The sequence below is a fragment of the Bipolaris oryzae genome (assembly GCF_000523455.1).
Source record: "Bipolaris oryzae ATCC 44560 unplaced genomic scaffold scaffold_49, whole genome shotgun sequence".
Taxonomy (NCBI): Eukaryota; Fungi; Ascomycota; class Dothideomycetes; order Pleosporales; family Pleosporaceae; genus Bipolaris; species Bipolaris oryzae.
The window spans coordinates 108,894-126,034 of NW_006911325.1; the positions used below are offsets into that span (position 1 = coordinate 108,894).

Sequence of the window (17,141 nt, forward strand, 5' to 3'; positions counted from 1 at the left end):
TAATGCAAATGTGTATGTATCCGCACATCATCCACCTTTCCTACAAAGCTTATACACACAGAGACACAGAGACGCACAAAACACTCAGATAGACGTACATACACATACACACTATGCAAAGCAGAAACCCCCCAAAAATCGGGCCCTTTTGAAAGTACTCCTAGAAACAAAAGGCATCTCTATTCCAGCCCCCCGCCCCAAACCTCCGAGTCAACCTAAATTTCCCAAAAAAGTGTTTATCCTTCGTTTTCCTTTACTCGTCCAGATACCCAATCTTACAGAATTGATTTAGACTGCGAACGTCCAGTTGCGCTGTCAACAGTGCACCAAGTAGCGTCTCCTTGCGGGGTAGAATATCGGCTTTCACCCTCCATGAACTGCCGTTGAAACTGAAAATCTCCATGTCGTCATCATCCTCGTCCTCATCCATACTGTCGTGGTCCATGTGTCCGTTCATTTGCTGCACGCCCTTGACAAGGGGCTCGCCGCCCTTTGACTTGTCGCCTAGGCGCTTGAGAGTAGATAGCGCACGGTGCACAATGAGTTGGAAACCTTCTCGGTCGTGGTCCATGGGTCGTGGGCCGCGGTGGTTCGGTGGCAGGGGAGGGTGAGGGATGGCAGCGTCAGTGGCTGAGAGAGACATTGCAAATTTGAGGAGCGTATGTGCCCAGCCGTCCTCGGATTCAAGCCATGCACGGCAGATGCCAGTTTCCGGTCCTGGGGCTAGACTGGCGAGAATGTCTGCAGCCAGCATGCCTTGCATGAGATAGGCCTTTCGCGATTCTGCGATACGAGCCTCAAACATGCGCACCTCCTTAGGGCGCGAATCCTTTAATTGGTACATCTTGTTCTCAATGTAGTTGCGGTCAGGCACGACCGAGATGGCGAGGGCAAAGGATCGTGTCAAGAGGTCATATGCTGGTGTAGCTGTCGCCTCGTTGATAAAGATCTGCTTGTAATATGTCCGGTTGGGATCATCACGAGCGAGCAGCTTCGCCAGACTGTCGACTGCGGATGGAAGATAGCGGTGAAGTTGAGGATCAAAGGGCGTGAATTTGACAGGTTCGGTAGGTCGTGGCATTGGAGCAAAGGCGCATAGGAAGTGCAGTACAGCGTATGCATCTTCACGGCTAGGCAGAACAACTTTAGCACTAGTATTGGAGAAGAAAGTAACAATGTCTTTCATGAACTCAAAGGTGTTCATGTGTGACCGGAGAAGTAGAACCCGTGTGCCCACAAGGCGTATGAAGTTTGCAAGGAATTTAAGAACCGATGGGCTGACTAGGGAGTCATGATTAACCTCGAGGAAGGATAGGTTGCGGAAAATCGTAGTAATCGCAAGTAGCCGGTCAGCGGTACGATTGAGATGGTGTGCGGTTGTCCCGACCTGTGGGATCTCCAGCAGCGAGGCAGCTTCTTCGCGGCAGTGGTGCATGACGTCCTCGTATGACATGAGATCGATAATGTCGGTGACTTCGGGATTGTCGTTGCCCAATGTTTCCAAGAGGTCTTCTGCATACTCCACCAATACTTCTGTCAAATCTTCGCAGTGGGCCAGATTGAACTGTATAGTGTTGTCATAAGTCAACCGTGTGAGGGTGTCGAGTCCTAAGCGGGCTTCTCCAGGCAAACCCGACCTGATACTCATGGTAATCGCTCGGATGTCAATCACACCCATCTCTGGCAGCATCGGAACATTTGGCTTGTAGTTTGTGATCGTGTCGATCATGTTCTTGAAGTTGTCAGAGTCAAAGTCGAGTCCTCCCCAGGTATCTTGAGTTCGCCATGCAGGTTGGTAGACTCTTGTACCATCATCTTGCTCTATCACGGGTTTCCGCCTCTCAGGTCCCTCCATAGCATTCAGCGCTGGATCGGCAACTGCAGCATTCTCTTCCTGCTTCATTGGCGAAGGTTGTACCTGGTTGGGTTCTTTGCCTGGAACAGGGGTTCCCTCCAACTGTCTGCTGAGGCTCTTCCGCGCATTGACATCTGGCTGTGGTGTGTTGCCATTGACGCTCGGAGGTGCTGCATTGCTTTGTAACGGTGTTGATTGTGGCAGATGTGCGGTTGGGTCGATTTGTTGATGGGGCTGCTGAGTAGGTGGGACCGATTGGCGCTGTTGCTGTTGCTGCTGGGCTTGTTGCTGGGCTTGCTGTTGGGCTTGTTGTTGGGCTTGCTGTTGGGCTTGCTGTTGCTGTTGTTGTTGTTGTTGTTGTTGTTGTTGTTGCTGCTGTTGTTGCTGCTGTTGTTGCTGTTGCTGTTGTTGTTGCTGCTGCTGCTGCTGCTGTTGTTGTTGTTGTTGTTGTTGCTGTTGTTGCTGCTGCTGCTGCTGCTTCAGCGACTCCTGCGACCTTTGTAGCTGCTGAAGGTACTCCTGGTGTCCCGCAATATTGTTTTGCTGCCCTGGCATTGTCGGTCTAGTTGGGGACATCTGCTGACCCATGGTAGCCATTTGGTTCATCTGGCCCATCTGACCCATCTGACCCATCTGACCCATTTGTCCCATTTGCCCCATTTGTGCCATCTGACCCATTTGCCCTTGCGGAGGCATACCCTTTTGTTGTTGCATTTGCATTTGCTGCTGTTGCTGTTGCTGCTGTCGCTGGATGTAGGCAGTTTCGTAGAGGAGCAAGTTTGCTTCGTAGATCTGGCGCAGCTCGTTAGGGGCATTAGGGAACTGCTGTGGATGTATGTTCATCATCTGTGCGATCCGTGGCCAGCCATTCTGCTGGGTAGCGAATCGAGAGCCTTTGAAGCGCAAGACGGCGGCGTAAAGGTTCTGCAAGTTAATTAAACGGCCAGCGCATTGAGGCTGCGGGTTAAACGGCCGGTTTTGCTGAGCATATAGCGCCGCGACGTTTTTAAGGAACTGCTGATATTGGACCTGGGGGTTTGGTTGTTGTGCTTGACCTTGCATCATGTTTGGCTGCATACCAGGATGCTGCATGGGGTTTTGCATTCCACCAGGCATCTGTGCGCCTGGCTGCTGTCCTTGTCGCGCAGCCATGTTGCTTGCGGCGAGATTGCCCAGCTGCTGCTGCTGTTGCAGGCGCATTGCGTACTGCCTCTGCGCCTCCTGCTGGCGACTCTGCAGATTCTGTGATAGCTGCACCGATTGAACTGGGAATTGGTTACCAGAGTTTGCGTTGAATGCTTGGTTCATGGGCGAGGGTTGGAAGCCCATAGGCGACATCTGGGGCGCATGGGGGTTTTGCGCGGGCGAGGCAGTCTGCATCCGCTGGCCGCCCATCTGGCCAGGCGCAAAGTGCTGGCTCGACATGGTGGGCGAGGGCGTGTTGGCGAATGGCTGCTGGTGCTGGAAGCCGAATTGGGGCTGCTGGGAGGGCGTCTGTGAGCGGGATAGAGAGAGGGCGGCGCCGGTGGAGTCTCGCTTCTGGGGGACCTGGGGCATTGGGTTGTAGGGGCGCGCGCCATTCATCTGGGGGTTTGCGATGGCGCTGGGATCGATGAAGCTCGAGGTGTCGTACATGGTATTCTGGGGAGACTGGAAGTCCATGGTGGAGCGCGACTAGGGCCGACGGGCGATGATCGCGGCGGGAACGAGTGAAAAGGCGCGTGTCGGCCGAGGAGAGCAGCGAGGAAGCGTGTATGTGTTCAGGCACGTGAGGGGGCTTGGGAAGCACCTGGCGAGCACGGCGTCAGCAAGCAAGTTGATGGTGAGATGGACGACGCGCCTCTGCTGGCCGTAGCAGCAACGGGTGTGGACGAAGGCCCAGCCCCGGACAAGCACGCAGCGGCAGCAGCAGCAGAGAGCGGCGAGCGGGAGCAGTGAACACACAGTGCGGCAGCAGAAGAGTAGCGCTAGAATACTCTTGTCATCAGGGCAAGGCGGAATGGCGTGGCTCCGGGGGCAGTCGAGATGTTCACGTAGCGCAGACGCGCTTTGCGGACTATGCGGTGCTGAGGAGCGGACGTGGAGCGAGAAGGGCGCTGTTGCCAAGCAAAGCCCTCTAGCCTCATCCAGCATGGCAGGCCGGCCAGAGGCTTCGATAGACGACGACGACTCCGACTCCAGGACGGCGAGAGGACCAGCACGGGCAGACACGACGACCGCAGAGCCTCGCACGTCAGACTTCCAGGCCGTGTCCAGTCGCATGCGAGCAGCAGGAAGACGCGTTCGCGCGTCGCGACAACGACAGGCCAGTCGAGTGCCTGCGTTCCGGCAGCTCACAAGCCCAGGCCTAACTCAATTGGAATTGTCCGCGTCTCTGGCCGTCGTGACACGGAATCTGCTCTGTCTCTCCACTTATTACATCACCTTGTGCCTGCAGTCGTCGCTTGCACTTGCACTTGCACTTGCGCTGGGCGTCGAGAGTGGGCACCCGCCAGACCGCTGGACTACTATCGCCCAGCCCGACCGTCTGACCCCCCAGAACAGCGCCACACCGAGTCCCTTTGGCTGTCCTGGCCCCCTCTACCGACTACATGCCCTGGCCCATGGTGTTTGGCCCCGCTGACAGCCCGCCTCTGCAATTCCCACTGTCCCACTGCTGCTGCCAGTCCCCATTGCCTCCGCCCGCCTACACCTAGTACGCCGGTTGATCTCCGGCGAGCCAATCTCCCTCTGGCGCCTGCCCGCCTCGAATCTCGGGAGCCCGCGCCGCCCCAGCAACATACGGGCTCCAATACCCTGGCCTTTGTCCACAAGAGAAGAGAAGAGAAGAGAAGAGACGAGACGAGACGCCCACACCGCAATTCCCTCGTCGTTCCCCGCCATGCCCTTCCTTGGGGTCGTTTGCTGCTTTGAGTAGTAGTCGACAAGGGTCCATGACCATTCACCTGCCATACCTAACCCGACCCAGTCGGCGGGCGCGCCAATCCCAGGCTGTCAGGTCCATGTACTGTGATCCTACTGTATGCATACTCTGTGTGCCTCATGCAGCCCATATGTAGTCTGATATATCGCAAAGTTGCTTTTGCCTCCCCCCCCTGCCACATGTGTTGTCTGAAGCAACTGAGTGCAATGAGATGATGCCCCTCACGTGACGTCGGCGGTAGCGCCCCCCCCCAACCCCCGATGCCTCGCGCCTTCCATGAGCTTCAGCACCATTGCGACTGACAAGCACCGCCTCACCCATACTCCAACACGTTGAATCACCAGTTGCTACAGCCTTCTAACCGTCGAACCGTTAGAACCCGGACCCCCATTCATACCGAGACTATTGAAATCCTATCACCATGGCTGACGCCGCCGTCGAGAACCCGGCCAACACAGTCCCGCCGCATAAGAAGCAGCTCCCGTCATCGATACCAAACTTCGACGCCTTGGAGGGCTTCTCGACTGAGGGAAACGACGACTACTCCACCTTCAAGAAGCTACAACGGCAATTAGAGTGCGTAGTGCGCGTCTCGCATCTAGACAACAAGTGGCTAACAGCCGTAGATACATCCACCTTCAGGAAGAGTACATCAAAGATGAGCAGCGGAGTCTGAAGCGCGAGCTGGTGAGGGCACAGGAGGAGATCAAACGTATCCAGAGTGTGCCGCTGGTCATCGGCCAGTTCATGGAGGCAATTGATCAGAAGTAAGTCGTACATACAATGCACCGGTTGCGTCACGAGACTGACATGAACAGCACCGGCATCGTACAATCATCAACTGGTTCCAACTATGTCGTTCGCATCCTCTCCACCCTTGACCGCGAATTACTAAAGCCATCCTCATCCGTCGCCCTCCATCGCCACTCGAATGCCCTGGTTGACATTCTACCCCCCGAGGCCGACTCCTCGATTGCCATGCTTGGCCAGGATGAGAAGCCTGACGTGACATACGCCGATGTGGGAGGTCTGGACATGCAGAAGCAGGAAATCCGGGAAGCCGTCGAACTGCCCCTCACACACTTTGACCTGTACAAGCAGATTGGTATTGACCCACCGCGTGGTGTGCTGCTCTACGGTCCTCCAGGTACCGGAAAGACAATGTTGGTCAAGGCCGTCGCGAACAGCACAACTGCTTCGTTCATCCGTGTCGTAGGATCTGAGTTTGTGCAAAAGTACCTTGGTGAGGGTCCACGTATGGTCCGCGATGTCTTCAGAATGGCGCGAGAGAATTCGCCATCCATCATCTTTATCGACGAGATTGACGCCATCGCTACCAAGCGTTTCGACGCGCAGACAGGTGCCGACCGAGAAGTCCAGCGTATTCTCCTCGAGCTACTCAATCAGATGGACGGTTTCGATCAGACATCCAACGTCAAGGTCATCATGGCCACCAACCGTGCCGACACTCTGGATCCCGCGCTTCTCCGACCTGGTCGTCTTGACAGGAAGATTGAGTTCCCCTCGCTGCGAGATCGCCGTGAGCGCCGTCTCATCTTCTCGACGATTGCCGGCAAGATGAGCCTATCACCCGAGGTAGATCTCGACAGCTTGATTGTGCGCAATGACCCACTCTCTGGTGCCATCATCGCAGCTATCATGCAAGAGGCGGGTCTGAGAGCTGTGCGCAAGAACCGATACAACATCATCCAGAGCGATTTGGAGGAGGCATACACGAGCCAGGTCAAGGGAGCAACAGAAGCGGATAAGTTTGACTTTTACAAGTAAGCGGGCTGCTTCACGGAGTAACAAGAACAGTAGCAGTAGCAGTAGCATTGTAGACTATGATGGATAGATAGACTGAGGCCATTGCGGTCTTTGAATCTTCTGAATAATGCAAACAAGCATGACGACGTAAACTATCGAGCGTTACATCCATCTTCCAAGTTTGAATTGTGCCTACATACTTCCTGAACTGTAAACATAGACGTGTTTGAACTGGGAGATATAAATATGAAATATATGCATTCGAGTCTGTTTGCCATCTATCTACCAGTTAATGCGCCGCTTACTGCTACAGCCCATGTCTCTCCCTTCTGTCTGTCCCGTCTGTCTGCCTATGTGTGTGTGTGCCTTTTCTCGCAGCACCGCTAATATGTATATCCTCTCTCTTTCTCTCTTTCTCTCTTTCTCTCTCTCTCTCTGTCTTTCCAATCCACAAACGACTATTATTTCCCACCAGCCCTTTCCATTTGTCGCTCACAAATACCACACACACACCCGCCGTTCAATCTTGCCAAAGCCGACTGACTTTGAGAACCCGCATCCAAAAAAACAAACAAACAAACACACGCACACAAAGAAAGGGGAGGAAAAAGAAGACCAGTTTCCCCGATTCTCCCGTACTTTCCCTGTCTCCCTTCGCACACTCATGCATAGCCAAACCAACGCTATACAAACCGGCTCCAACACCCTTCCCAAAAACACAACACAGCAGCATACAAAACAAACAAAGGAAAGGAAAAAAAAGACAAGCAGACCCGATATCCCGCGGTGCAAAAACTATCGCTACACCCACGCTACTACTATTTTCCGAATCCTATCTGATAATGGAAAGTCGGCCAGGGGGCGTAGGCAGGAAACGATGAGCAAACTCATGGTATCATGCATTCGCGAACGCACAGGAAAAAACAAAACCAAGATGTTAGATAAGAGTGTTGGTTTGCTAGGGGGAAAAAAGACAGAAAAAGAAAGAGAACATAGGAGAGAGAGAGAGAGAAAGAGAGAGTAAGATTCGACAAAGAGGCGAAAAAAACTCCAGTGCTTTGCAAGGTAAGAGACCACGAGACAAGACGGAGACAGAGGGTGGGGGTTGGAGTGTTTATGCAAAAAAAAACTCCGACGTAAAAGAAAAAAAGTAAACAAGAAGTTTTTGATATTGATTCGAATGGGTGGTTGGTTGGTTGGTGGAATTAACAGGAGTAGAATGGACAAACACACATGAGAAAAAGAAAAAAAAGAGACATGTTTACATTGAATAAAAAGACGGATCTTTTCCTGGTTTCGATCTCCTGGGAGTGTTCTTCTTGTTTAGTTGACACGGATCGTGGTTTCAAGAGGGGTTCGTGGAAGGTCCTTGTCTATCGAGGAGCGAGGGATGCCTCTACTGCTCTTGTCTTCCTTGGGGGGTGTTGGGGGGCCAGAGTGCCTGTTAGACATGTAGTCATCCTTGGGCGGTGTAGGAGGACGTCCAGCGTCTTTTGGTGGCGTTGGTGGCGCCCTCCCGAGCGACTGGTCCCTCTCTCTTGATTGTGACCTGGCTCTTGTTTGGAGTTGTGGTGGGCCAAGGTAGGGTGTACCTGCAGACTGCGATGGCAATGACGACGTTCGCTCGTTGTACTCAATCGCACCAGCTGCATTGTCTGTTGCGCTGCGGCTGCTGTGTCCACCGACGCTGGATGATTCTCCGACTTCCTCAACTACGGGAAGCGTAGTGCCTATCTCCCCTCTCTCTGCCGACGGGCTGCGTACTGCCCGCATGTGGAAATTGGGTACATCCTCTTCATTCTGACCGTGTCTTCGCGAACGATCGGCTTGATGCTCAGCCTTCTCAATGACACGCTCAGTTGACAACCGCTGGTTAGGAGTTGCACTAACGCCATCGAGCGAGAGATCGTTGAGTTCATTGGTCACTTGTTCTTGCTTCTCACGCTCGGCTGCCTCCTTGGTCTTGGTGACGGCGCTGATGAATTTGATGAAGCGATCTCCGTATCGTTCTGGAGGAATGGCAGATATTTGAGACTCGGTATTTGCAATGCCCTTGAAGAAGTGCTCCATGCGCTTGATGAACGAATACTAGAGGAATATTAGTCACTAGCTAGTTACATTATATGATGCGGTGAAACTTACATGTGTCAGGCAGTCGATGATACCAAGGTAGTAAATCTCCTCTCCGGGCGCGTTATCCTCGTGAGTAGCGCGGAAGCCACCATCGTCCGAATAAAAGTAAAAGTCGCGGTTAGGATCATCCAGCTCATCTGGCATCTTACTTGATGTTTGGCCCATGGGCACTGGCTTTTGTGTCTTGACCATCTGCCTTAGTTCTCGTGCCTTGCGCGCGTTCTCCAGCTTGGATGGTGTGCGCATGAGTTGGTTGGGTGGTTGATCCGGTGACTCCTCGCCGCCAGGCGAAAAGACCTTGAGGGTCTTGTCCCGCAAATTTTCTTCGTTGCCCTTCTCCAGATCATGGATACCAATCAGAAGCGAGTAGTCCATGATGTGCAGACGCTGCAAGAGCTTTACGTCTTTTTGCATCTGCTCAATGAACATCTTCTTCTTTACCGGCCCCAGCTCGAGGTGTTGATCTCTACGTAACCAGTTCAGGTCCTTGAGTGTTGCCCGAGGGTTGGCGGCCAGGTTTTCTTCCTTGAAATCTCGTCCAATGGTTGAACCTTTCAAATCAAATGTGCGGTGAATATCTCTATGCGGGGGAAACAGGTTGTTCATGACGACGAAATGGATCTTGCGTCCATAGGGTATCTTAACGCGGTGCAGGCCGTAAAATTGGGAAAGGAGGGTATTAGGGTTTTCTTGAACGTGGTTGTAGTAGTCCTTGAGTATCTTACGAAGGAACTTGTGTTCGGCGTGGTGAATAGTCTTGATGATGTACTTGTAGTCTCTGGAGAAATAAAAGAAGCTGCCACTCTTTCCGGGCGAGCCGAGCTCGGAAAGGATGTACTTGCTGGTTAGCGATACGAGGTAGTCGGCAGGGTCGAGCTTGAAGATGGTACGCAGGTGGCGGAACACCCATGGCGCGTAGTCCTTGAATTTGAAGTCGTACTTTGCGGAAGGCGTGAGTTCGTTGCCAGTTCTGCGAGCTCGTTAGCATCATGTCAGGGGTCGAAGGAAGCAGGCCTTGCAGACGAAGTGAAACTGAACTCGAGCAACAGCTTCGTCTCGGCAGGAAAGCCAGTCGGCACGTACATGTCAAACGAGAACTTGTGCTTCGCATCGAAGTCGGCGTCTGTAAGTTCTCTGTCCATCTTGGCGTTTGTTCTCGAGACGGTGAAGCGGATACCAGTCAACATGTTGTAGGCCGTGACCCAATTGACGTGGTTTTGATCCACCTTTGTTCCTACCACGACGCGATCTTCATCCTCGTCTTCTTTGCGCTTCCTCTTGCTGGCGCGCTTCTGACGGATGTGTTCAGCCCAGCGTGCAGCTTCATCATCCTGTGGCACCTCCTCGGGGGGCATGTCAGAGTTGATGGATCGCGTGTTCCTGCGCACAAGCGACATGGAACCTCTGCGCTTGTGGGGGTGGCTGGGCGAGAATCTACCGCTTGCGCTAATGACGTCGTCGGTATTGTTCTGGCTTTCGCGAGCGCGCGAAGACTGCACCTTGGGCACCTCGAGCGTGTGGCGTTGTTGCAAACGGTAGGGATGTTGTGATGGCCCGGGGTTGTTGTTATTGTTGCTGGTATTGGTGAAGGTGGGTGGGGAGGAGGCACGCTGAGCTTGGTCGGTTGGGACCTGCAGGCTGGGGGTGCCAGCTTCGGCCTGAGACTGGGGCGATGACGAAGTGGGAGCGCTGGGGACTGGGCCCGCGTGGGAGACGTGAAAGTCTTTGCTCGCTTCCCTTGTGGCATCGCCTATGTCTATTTGGCCCATTTCGACGTGGGTTGTGCTACCGCACAGCCTGTCCTTGGTCTTTGTGCTGTGTACCGACGCGAAGTAGCCATCATCTCTGGCCGGTCGCTCAGTCGACCAGCGCTGCGTGTCGGACGACTTGGGCATGGCGTCGGCGTCGTGTGAGTCGCCTCGGTGCCAGCTGGAGCGGCTTTCTTCCTGTGACAAGCGCTTATCGATGCTCTCGGGCCTGGTTGAACGTGCGTGGGGATGTGCGTGCGTCGTGTTCATGCCATTGGTGAGCTTCGCGTTCATGGGCTGCGAGTTGCCATTGGTGAAGGAGTCTCTGGGTGGCGGTGTAGTCGACGCGGTGGTTTGTCCATGTGCAAGGGAAGAACGACCGTTTGAGTCGGTGGCATAGGCGGGCATCATCTGCGACTCATGGATGGTGACGCTCATCAAAGAGGCAGCCTTCGCCGAGCGCTGCGTCGTCGGGGTCGACGAAGCGTGAGAAGCCAGTGTGTGTGGTGTGGGAGGGAGATGGGGAGTGGGTCGGGTGGTGCAGACGATGCGAGGAGCAGCACCGTACCGGGGCACGACGGTCCAAAGGGGGACGAGAGGGTGACGACTATGTCTCTTTCTCGCTCACTCGCTGTGGCTCTGTGCGCGGGCGGGCGGGTGTCGAGGGCAGAAGCAACGGGGGTCGGCAAGAATGGGCGTGTATGTGTGTGTGGATGGAGTGTAGTCGAGCTCGAGGAGTAGCAGAAGCCGGCGGGTGTGAAGCTCGAATAGTTGGCAGCTCTGCGCCCGTCAGTCAGCCCTCGCTGGCCATGACCCGACTTCCGTCTTGCGCTAGGCTTGGCGCTTGGACAGTGCCTGATTGCATCCGCATCCACATCCATATCCACATCCACAGCCACTCCATTCATACACCGGCCGACGACGAGCAGCGTGCACCTCCACCCTGTCCCTGTCAGGTGCTGCAGATCGCTGCGCTGGTGCGGTGGATGCCTCTCTAATTGTCCTATAGAGCTGTCGCCCTTTTTTCCTGACGTTGTGGTGCGCCATGTCAGCGCAAACGCTCTGCACCACCACCGTCGTACGGGGAGATTGCGCGTCTGGATTAAGAACAGCCGGCGTCCCTCAGCCACACCAATAGTCCCAGCAGCCCGGGTGCGGCGTCATGCTGTGGCACTCGCACACACCCGTTTTGTGAAGGTCCTCTGCTCACACTGCATGGCTAAAACATGCACACGTCCAGGAGACACAGGGCGAGAGGCCTTTTTTTTATTTTGTTTGAGCGTGTCGCCTGTCAATGCTGCGCCCGGCCATCCGCATCCGTCTATTCCGGCATTGCTGTGGCGCCAAGCAGCGGGCTTTTGAACATGCGAGCCGGGCCTTGCCCTGCCTGTCTGCCTGCGCCGCATTTCTGGCGTCTGGCCGGCAACAACTAGCTCCAGGTCCGCCGCTAGCCCTACACCCTAATCTCCAGGGTAACGTTGCTTTCTGCACTGTGTACTACTATTACGTCTGCCATGTGTGTGTTTTGTTCCGAAACACTGCGCCTTCGCCCTTGCCGCCGCCCTTTGTTGCTATTGTTGCGAAAAGCGTGATACCACCAAGGGCTACTTGGTAGGCGAGCAGTGTAAGAGAAAGGGGCGCCGCAGGTGGGCACCCAACATCACGTGCACGCGCACGCGCACGTGAAACCACAGCACCCCACTGCCATTTCATGTGCCAGGGTCCATTCTCGACGTCTTCATGGGCCTGCGTCAGCCTTGTCTACTGCAACTGTAGCTGCATCCTCGCCATCTCTAACCGCTTGCTATCTTCATACGCTACCGCTGCCTTTGACCTGTCACCCAAAATAGATCTAGCTAGCAACAAGAAACCACCACAGAGTTCGACACAGTGCGGCCCGTTTCAAGCCATGCTCTAGGCTCCTACCAGCAACTTTGTCCACCCTCTCTCCCTACGCCAGACTCAAACATACCGCATCTCCACGGCAGCCAAGACCATGCAGCGCTCCTGCCCTGTCTCGGCCTCTCTACATCACTCTCTCGGTCAATGTGGCTAATGAGCAATTCTGCGTCTGCCCACCCACATCCTAGCGAGCCCAAATGCTAATACCACAACAACTGTATCCTGCGACATGCAGCGCTTCAGCCTGCAGTAATCCGATGGTATTCTCCAGAATTCAATGTGATGACTTCTGTATTTGGCAACTTTTTTCTCACAACACCCTCGTCGAGCATCTTCCTCACTTCTCCAGCGGCATGCTGTGCAATCTGTGTCAACTTGACTGCCCAGCCACGATTGTCTTTATCTGCATCATGGGCCGAGATCCAAGCTTTTGCGTACAAGCTTTTGGCGATTTCAGTCCCGCCCGAAGACCCGGCTGATATGTTGCCGCCAAGCCACCATGGGTTTTCGACGCAGTCAAAAGAATGGAGAAGCGCGGTTAGAGGCAAGGCTGATTCAGAAACAAGATACGAGCTGGCATATGGCCGTATCATGTCGTATGAAACCCCATGAGGCGAGTAGATGACCGACAGCGTCTTTTCACGATTGTTGTACGGCGAGGGCACAATGGTGCGAGGCGACGACGCAATCGTCATTGGGGATCCTGGCGACGGAGGCGGGCTCATGGGAAGATCAATGTAGTGCATTGGGCTGAGTGAAGAGAGCACCGTGCATGGAGGCCGGTACGTTATACCAATAGCATGGTGGACCTTGGAGAGGTCGCGTTTCGCAGGTATCCAGGTCACCGTCACTTCACCACACGTTCCTCGAGCCGATGGTGGCGGTAGCACAATGCGATGAATAGATCGGTCGTCTCCCTGCGCAAATCGCGGAAGAGCATGCACAGCCTCGGAACGAAAGTGTTTCCACGATCGAATCTTCTTGGCTGCAGAGGGAATGGCTAGAATCGTCGACTCGCCGTCTGGTGGCAGTTGGCGCAGTGTCGCCTCATGGCAATGGTCGGGCTTGTCTTGGGATATCAACACGAGATCGGGCTCGCGACTCAGGTCCCGGAGACTCGAGATGGACGGCTTTGCCCTTTGCTCCGAGTGCGAGAAGACAGAGTTGAGGATAATCGATGGCCCAGTCAGCCAGGCTGCTCACGAAACAAAGCGTTAGCACATGGCCGTCATGCATCCTGGGGTATCACATGCTACGATGAAGCAGTGTGGGCGACTTGCACCGCCTAAATTTTGGACTAACTTACGGTCAACTAGAATCGTAAAAGAACCGGGAAACAAGCCCGGGGACGACGGTGGGGCTGCAGGTGGGTCGAAGGTAAGAAGAAAGGAAGTGTCTCCATTTAAGGACTGCACTGAAAGCGACATGGCTGGCAGAAGCGGCAGTCCAGGCAAAGTACACCTCCACCGCGAGGCAGTTGCGGTACAGTGGGAGACATGAAGGGATCCGCCCCAGAAAGCAGGGCACGGCAATACTGCGTCAAGCTGTCATGGGAGCGAGATTGCGCTTGGAAGGTGGACGCGGAAATGGTAGTCGTAGACGAGCTCCCTGGGAGGAAGGAGCAAGTGCACACGAGGGCATGTGTAACCACATTTGGAATCAAATTAAAGACATAGCACTAATACTTACTACAAGAATACAAAAAAGGTAGTCGCAGAGCACAATCGCTTATCGCCTGGCTCTGTCAGCAAGATGCCCCCCGGCTGTTCATGCGAAAAAAAAACCATGGCTGGCAGGATGGTACTTTTTTTTCTCGTCCCCTGTCTTCCTTCCTATTTTTCTCTCGTTCTTGCCGGCGCCCGACCACAAGCCGCGCCGGATTTCGCCTTGGGACATGCGGCCGGGTGCAAAAGTGACAGCCTTGCCGGCGGATAGTGCAGCTAGCTCGGGGTTGCAGCAGTGGGAGCAAAATCTTTTCACGTTTGTTGCGCCGTAGCCGGTCTTGTAGTGCAGACGACCAGGCTCCGGGGGCGGGTTTGGTCCAGTGGCATTCACGGGATTGAAGCTATGGCAGTGCACGGGACTCGAGCTTCTGCGAAGCCTCGTGCCGATGATGAGTCGCTCTCCAACTCGACGCCGTCTGATTGGAGCGCACAACAATCTATGGGAACGGTAGGTCATTGGGCAGCACAAAGCTCTTTCTCCAAGCTGCCCGGTTCTTTCGTCCCAGGCACGATCCCGGGCTGTGGTCTGATTGCTCATTGCTGGAAGCTTGCCGTGGCGACACAGCTCTGCCTTTTGCAGCAGCACGAGCAGCCGCAGCAGAAGCAGCAACAGCAACAGCAACAGCAGCAGCAGCGCACGCCCATTGACACCTCTTCCGCGCCCGCAGTGCATGGCGACATCATCATTCTCGAATAAAGCTTTCACTTGGTCTCCTCCAAGCCCCGCGGCCTTGCGTAGCTGCCCCGCATCCGCTTGCCCTTCTGTCTGCAGTGGCAGCAACTTCAGCTCAGAGCTTCCTCCACTAAGTTGTGAGCCAGAGAGCTCCTCGACACACCTTGCCCGTAGTCGCCGCGACCAGCTGGAAGCTGCGCGCCCTCCGTACTCACCTTCTCTCGCCCGCCCTAGAGCTTCCCGCGCAATTTTTGCTTCGTCGAGAAGCTTCTGCCGTTGATGCTTACAGCCATGCCTCCTTCGCGCGCAGCACCGCTTACGAGCTCCTTCTCCGTCAGTGACGAGAACAACGTCGTCGTCTGCCCGCTGCGCAACCATGATAGCTCAGCTTGCCGAAAGCGCTGCACAGGCGTAAGTCTCCACGAGAGCTAGCTACCCCACGTCATCCCACGCCTCGAAGCTCCCTTGCCCTGCCTTGCCCTGCCCCAGCTGCCGACTAATCCACCATGTGTAGGAGAAGCGCTTTCGCTCTATGCAAGAGCACATTCGACGTGCTCACCCCGAACACTACATTTCCAAGCTTCCAGCAACAGAGGTACGAGCTTCCAAAATACCAAAAAATTTAGCCACACCACATGCTGATATCATCTGCTTGCTGATAGGAAAGCTTTCTGTTAATGGTCAATACACCACCACAAGAACGAGCACCTCCTCCCCCTACAACGACAGCAGTGACAGCGCCACAAACGTATGATTACAGCAACAATGAACACAATTCCTTCTTCGAGTCCGAATTCGGTTCCAATTCTCTTCGAGGGACTGGCGAAACGCGTCGGCCATCGCTACTGCCTACCGCGACTGCTGCGGCTGCCCTGGCCTCGTTACACAATCACCGTGCAGAGTACGACTGGGATTCAGATCCGGTAAGAAGCCGCACTGCAGCGTTCCTGGCATACCATGAGGCTAACGCATGCTGTGAACAGGACGCAGCATCCGACCCCGACTCGAAGAATTTCAGGCCCCGCGCGCGCTTTGCCCCAACCCCCGTAGGCCCACCGAGCAATACCGAAGAACCATACTATACTTCTGGCTCCATCCAGCAAGAACTTCTGCCATCCTCCCTCGCGCGCTCACCTCCCGGTCGCTCTTCCACTCTGCCTCCGGGAGCTCACTCTCTCAAGCCGAACCGGCCTCGCAAGCCGTCCATAGGGCAGAATGCTCGTCGAGGGAAACATGAGCGCCAGAAATCAAAAGAGCACAGTCGGAGAATGAGCTATGACAGAAAGGCATTTTCAGCCGAGCCCGCAACAGCAGCTGCCATTATGGGCAAACGGTGGGAAGACCTCATTGACGCTGCTGCTTCAGCAACTGAAGAGGATAGCCGTGACCTGACCCCTGTAGGTTTCGCAGTCTTGTTTATGATCAAAGCTGACGTAGACAGATGCCGCAATCACCCAATCACTCACCCCACATGATGAACAGTCGAACATCTATGCCACCCTTCAACTTTGCTTCACAACTCCAGTCGTACACCGCATCCCCCTTGAACAATGCTTTGACGCCTCCACCGCCGGACATGTCGGATCTGCAGCCCTTCCCCTCTGTCGAGTCATCGATTGAATCAGCAATGTCTGGCCACAATTTTCATATGCCCTCGCAGGGCCTTTCTGACTCGTCCCCCAACTCCCTATTTCCTGTTCAAATATACTGCGCTGCCTGTCGGAAGCTATCCATATTGCGCGACAGCTATGCATGCTCTGAATGCATCTGCGGTCTGTGCCAGGAGTGCGTCGACGTTCTGGTCAGCGAACACAATCGCGGTCGCGCTCCGACGTGTCCACGGTGCAGCACCATTGGGGCCAAGTTCAAGCCCTTCCAGTTGGACATTAGATGAAACGGTTTGGACTTTTGCGATTTTGATCTTGGTCTTGCTTATTGGCGTTCTGTCACGGCCCCCCACACGTTTCCCTGGGCCATGGGTCTAGTCCCGGCGTTTCCCCCCAGCATTATTAGCACAACGGATTGGACGGCGTTTTACTATATTTACTTTTTAAGAGCAGTGCAAGCAGGCACTACTCAAAAGCAGGTTGAAACACTGCATCCAAGGAACGGAAATGCTCCGTGCTGCAGTCATGATGAATGAAGAGATGCAGAGATAGATTATGTCTGCGAATACAAGTCAAGTGCGGATATGCACGTTGCCATGATACTTTGGTCTCTCCAGCCTGTACAGCACAGTCCCGACGATCAAGCCGTCAATCATGCACTATGCAATGTAGTCGGGCTTCTGTCTTCCACATTATCATGCTGGGTTACGTCAGCATCTAAAGGCTCGGCACCAGCCCTCGTGACAGAGTGGTGCTGAGGATGGGGGCGGCGGCGGTTCGGCAAAGGAAAAAAGATGCGGTGACTGAGC

The 17,141-nt window shown here is 54.6% G+C and overlaps 9 protein-coding genes across 9 annotated transcripts; 6 read left to right on the plus strand and 3 right to left on the minus strand.

Moving 5' to 3' along the window:
* Positions 1-253: 253 nt before the first annotated feature.
* Positions 254-3,517, minus strand: COCMIDRAFT_4549 (uncharacterized protein; the record flags this gene model as incomplete). The annotated part of the gene is made up of 1 exon (XM_007688891.1): positions 254-3,517. One exon carries the CDS (start codon positions 3,515-3,517, stop codon positions 254-256), a length of 3,264 nt encoding a protein of 1,087 aa, XP_007687081.1.
* A 469-nt stretch (positions 3,518-3,986) lies between these two features.
* On the plus strand, positions 3,987-4,478 carry COCMIDRAFT_36003 (uncharacterized protein; the record flags this gene model as incomplete). The annotated part of the gene is made up of 1 exon (XM_007688917.1): positions 3,987-4,478. The coding sequence occupies one exon, from the start codon at positions 3,987-3,989 to the stop codon at positions 4,476-4,478; it is 492 nt and encodes a 163-aa protein (XP_007687107.1).
* Positions 4,479-5,199: 721 nt separating this feature from the next.
* Positions 5,200-6,637, plus strand: COCMIDRAFT_25595 (uncharacterized protein; the record flags this gene model as incomplete). Its single annotated transcript, XM_007688903.1, has 4 exons — positions 5,200-5,354; positions 5,405-5,545; positions 5,597-6,562; positions 6,634-6,637. The coding sequence occupies 4 exons, from the start codon at positions 5,200-5,202 to the stop codon at positions 6,635-6,637; spliced, it is 1,266 nt and encodes a 421-aa protein (XP_007687093.1).
* Positions 6,638-6,847: 210 nt separating this feature from the next.
* COCMIDRAFT_93020 (uncharacterized protein) lies at positions 6,848-7,426 on the plus strand (the record flags this gene model as incomplete). Its single annotated transcript, XM_007688941.1, has 1 exon — positions 6,848-7,426. A coding segment is annotated over one exon (579 nt), but the record flags the coding sequence as incomplete, so codon positions are not given.
* Positions 7,427-7,868: 442 nt separating this feature from the next.
* COCMIDRAFT_4551 (uncharacterized protein) lies at positions 7,869-10,864 on the minus strand (the record flags this gene model as incomplete). Its single annotated transcript, XM_007688892.1, has 3 exons — positions 7,869-8,633; positions 8,688-9,648; positions 9,702-10,864. The coding sequence occupies 3 exons, from the start codon at positions 10,862-10,864 to the stop codon at positions 7,869-7,871; spliced, it is 2,889 nt and encodes a 962-aa protein (XP_007687082.1).
* A 1,273-nt stretch (positions 10,865-12,137) lies between these two features.
* COCMIDRAFT_36006 (uncharacterized protein) lies at positions 12,138-12,344 on the plus strand (the record flags this gene model as incomplete). The annotated part of the gene is made up of 1 exon (XM_007688918.1): positions 12,138-12,344. The coding sequence occupies one exon, from the start codon at positions 12,138-12,140 to the stop codon at positions 12,342-12,344; it is 207 nt and encodes a 68-aa protein (XP_007687108.1).
* A 223-nt stretch (positions 12,345-12,567) lies between these two features.
* COCMIDRAFT_4552 (uncharacterized protein) lies at positions 12,568-13,755 on the minus strand (the record flags this gene model as incomplete). Its single annotated transcript, XM_007688893.1, has 2 exons — positions 12,568-13,523; positions 13,635-13,755. The coding sequence occupies 2 exons, from the start codon at positions 13,753-13,755 to the stop codon at positions 12,568-12,570; spliced, it is 1,077 nt and encodes a 358-aa protein (XP_007687083.1).
* Positions 13,756-14,395: 640 nt separating this feature from the next.
* COCMIDRAFT_4553 (uncharacterized protein) lies at positions 14,396-14,749 on the plus strand (the record flags this gene model as incomplete). Its single annotated transcript, XM_007688894.1, has 1 exon — positions 14,396-14,749. One exon carries the CDS (start codon positions 14,396-14,398, stop codon positions 14,747-14,749), a length of 354 nt encoding a protein of 117 aa, XP_007687084.1.
* Positions 14,750-15,016: 267 nt separating this feature from the next.
* Positions 15,017-16,619, plus strand: COCMIDRAFT_4554 (uncharacterized protein; the record flags this gene model as incomplete). The annotated part of the gene is made up of 5 exons (XM_007688895.1): positions 15,017-15,136; positions 15,240-15,320; positions 15,388-15,648; positions 15,709-16,122; positions 16,167-16,619. The coding sequence occupies 5 exons, from the start codon at positions 15,017-15,019 to the stop codon at positions 16,617-16,619; spliced, it is 1,329 nt and encodes a 442-aa protein (XP_007687085.1).
* Between the last annotated feature and the right edge of the window lie 522 nt (positions 16,620-17,141).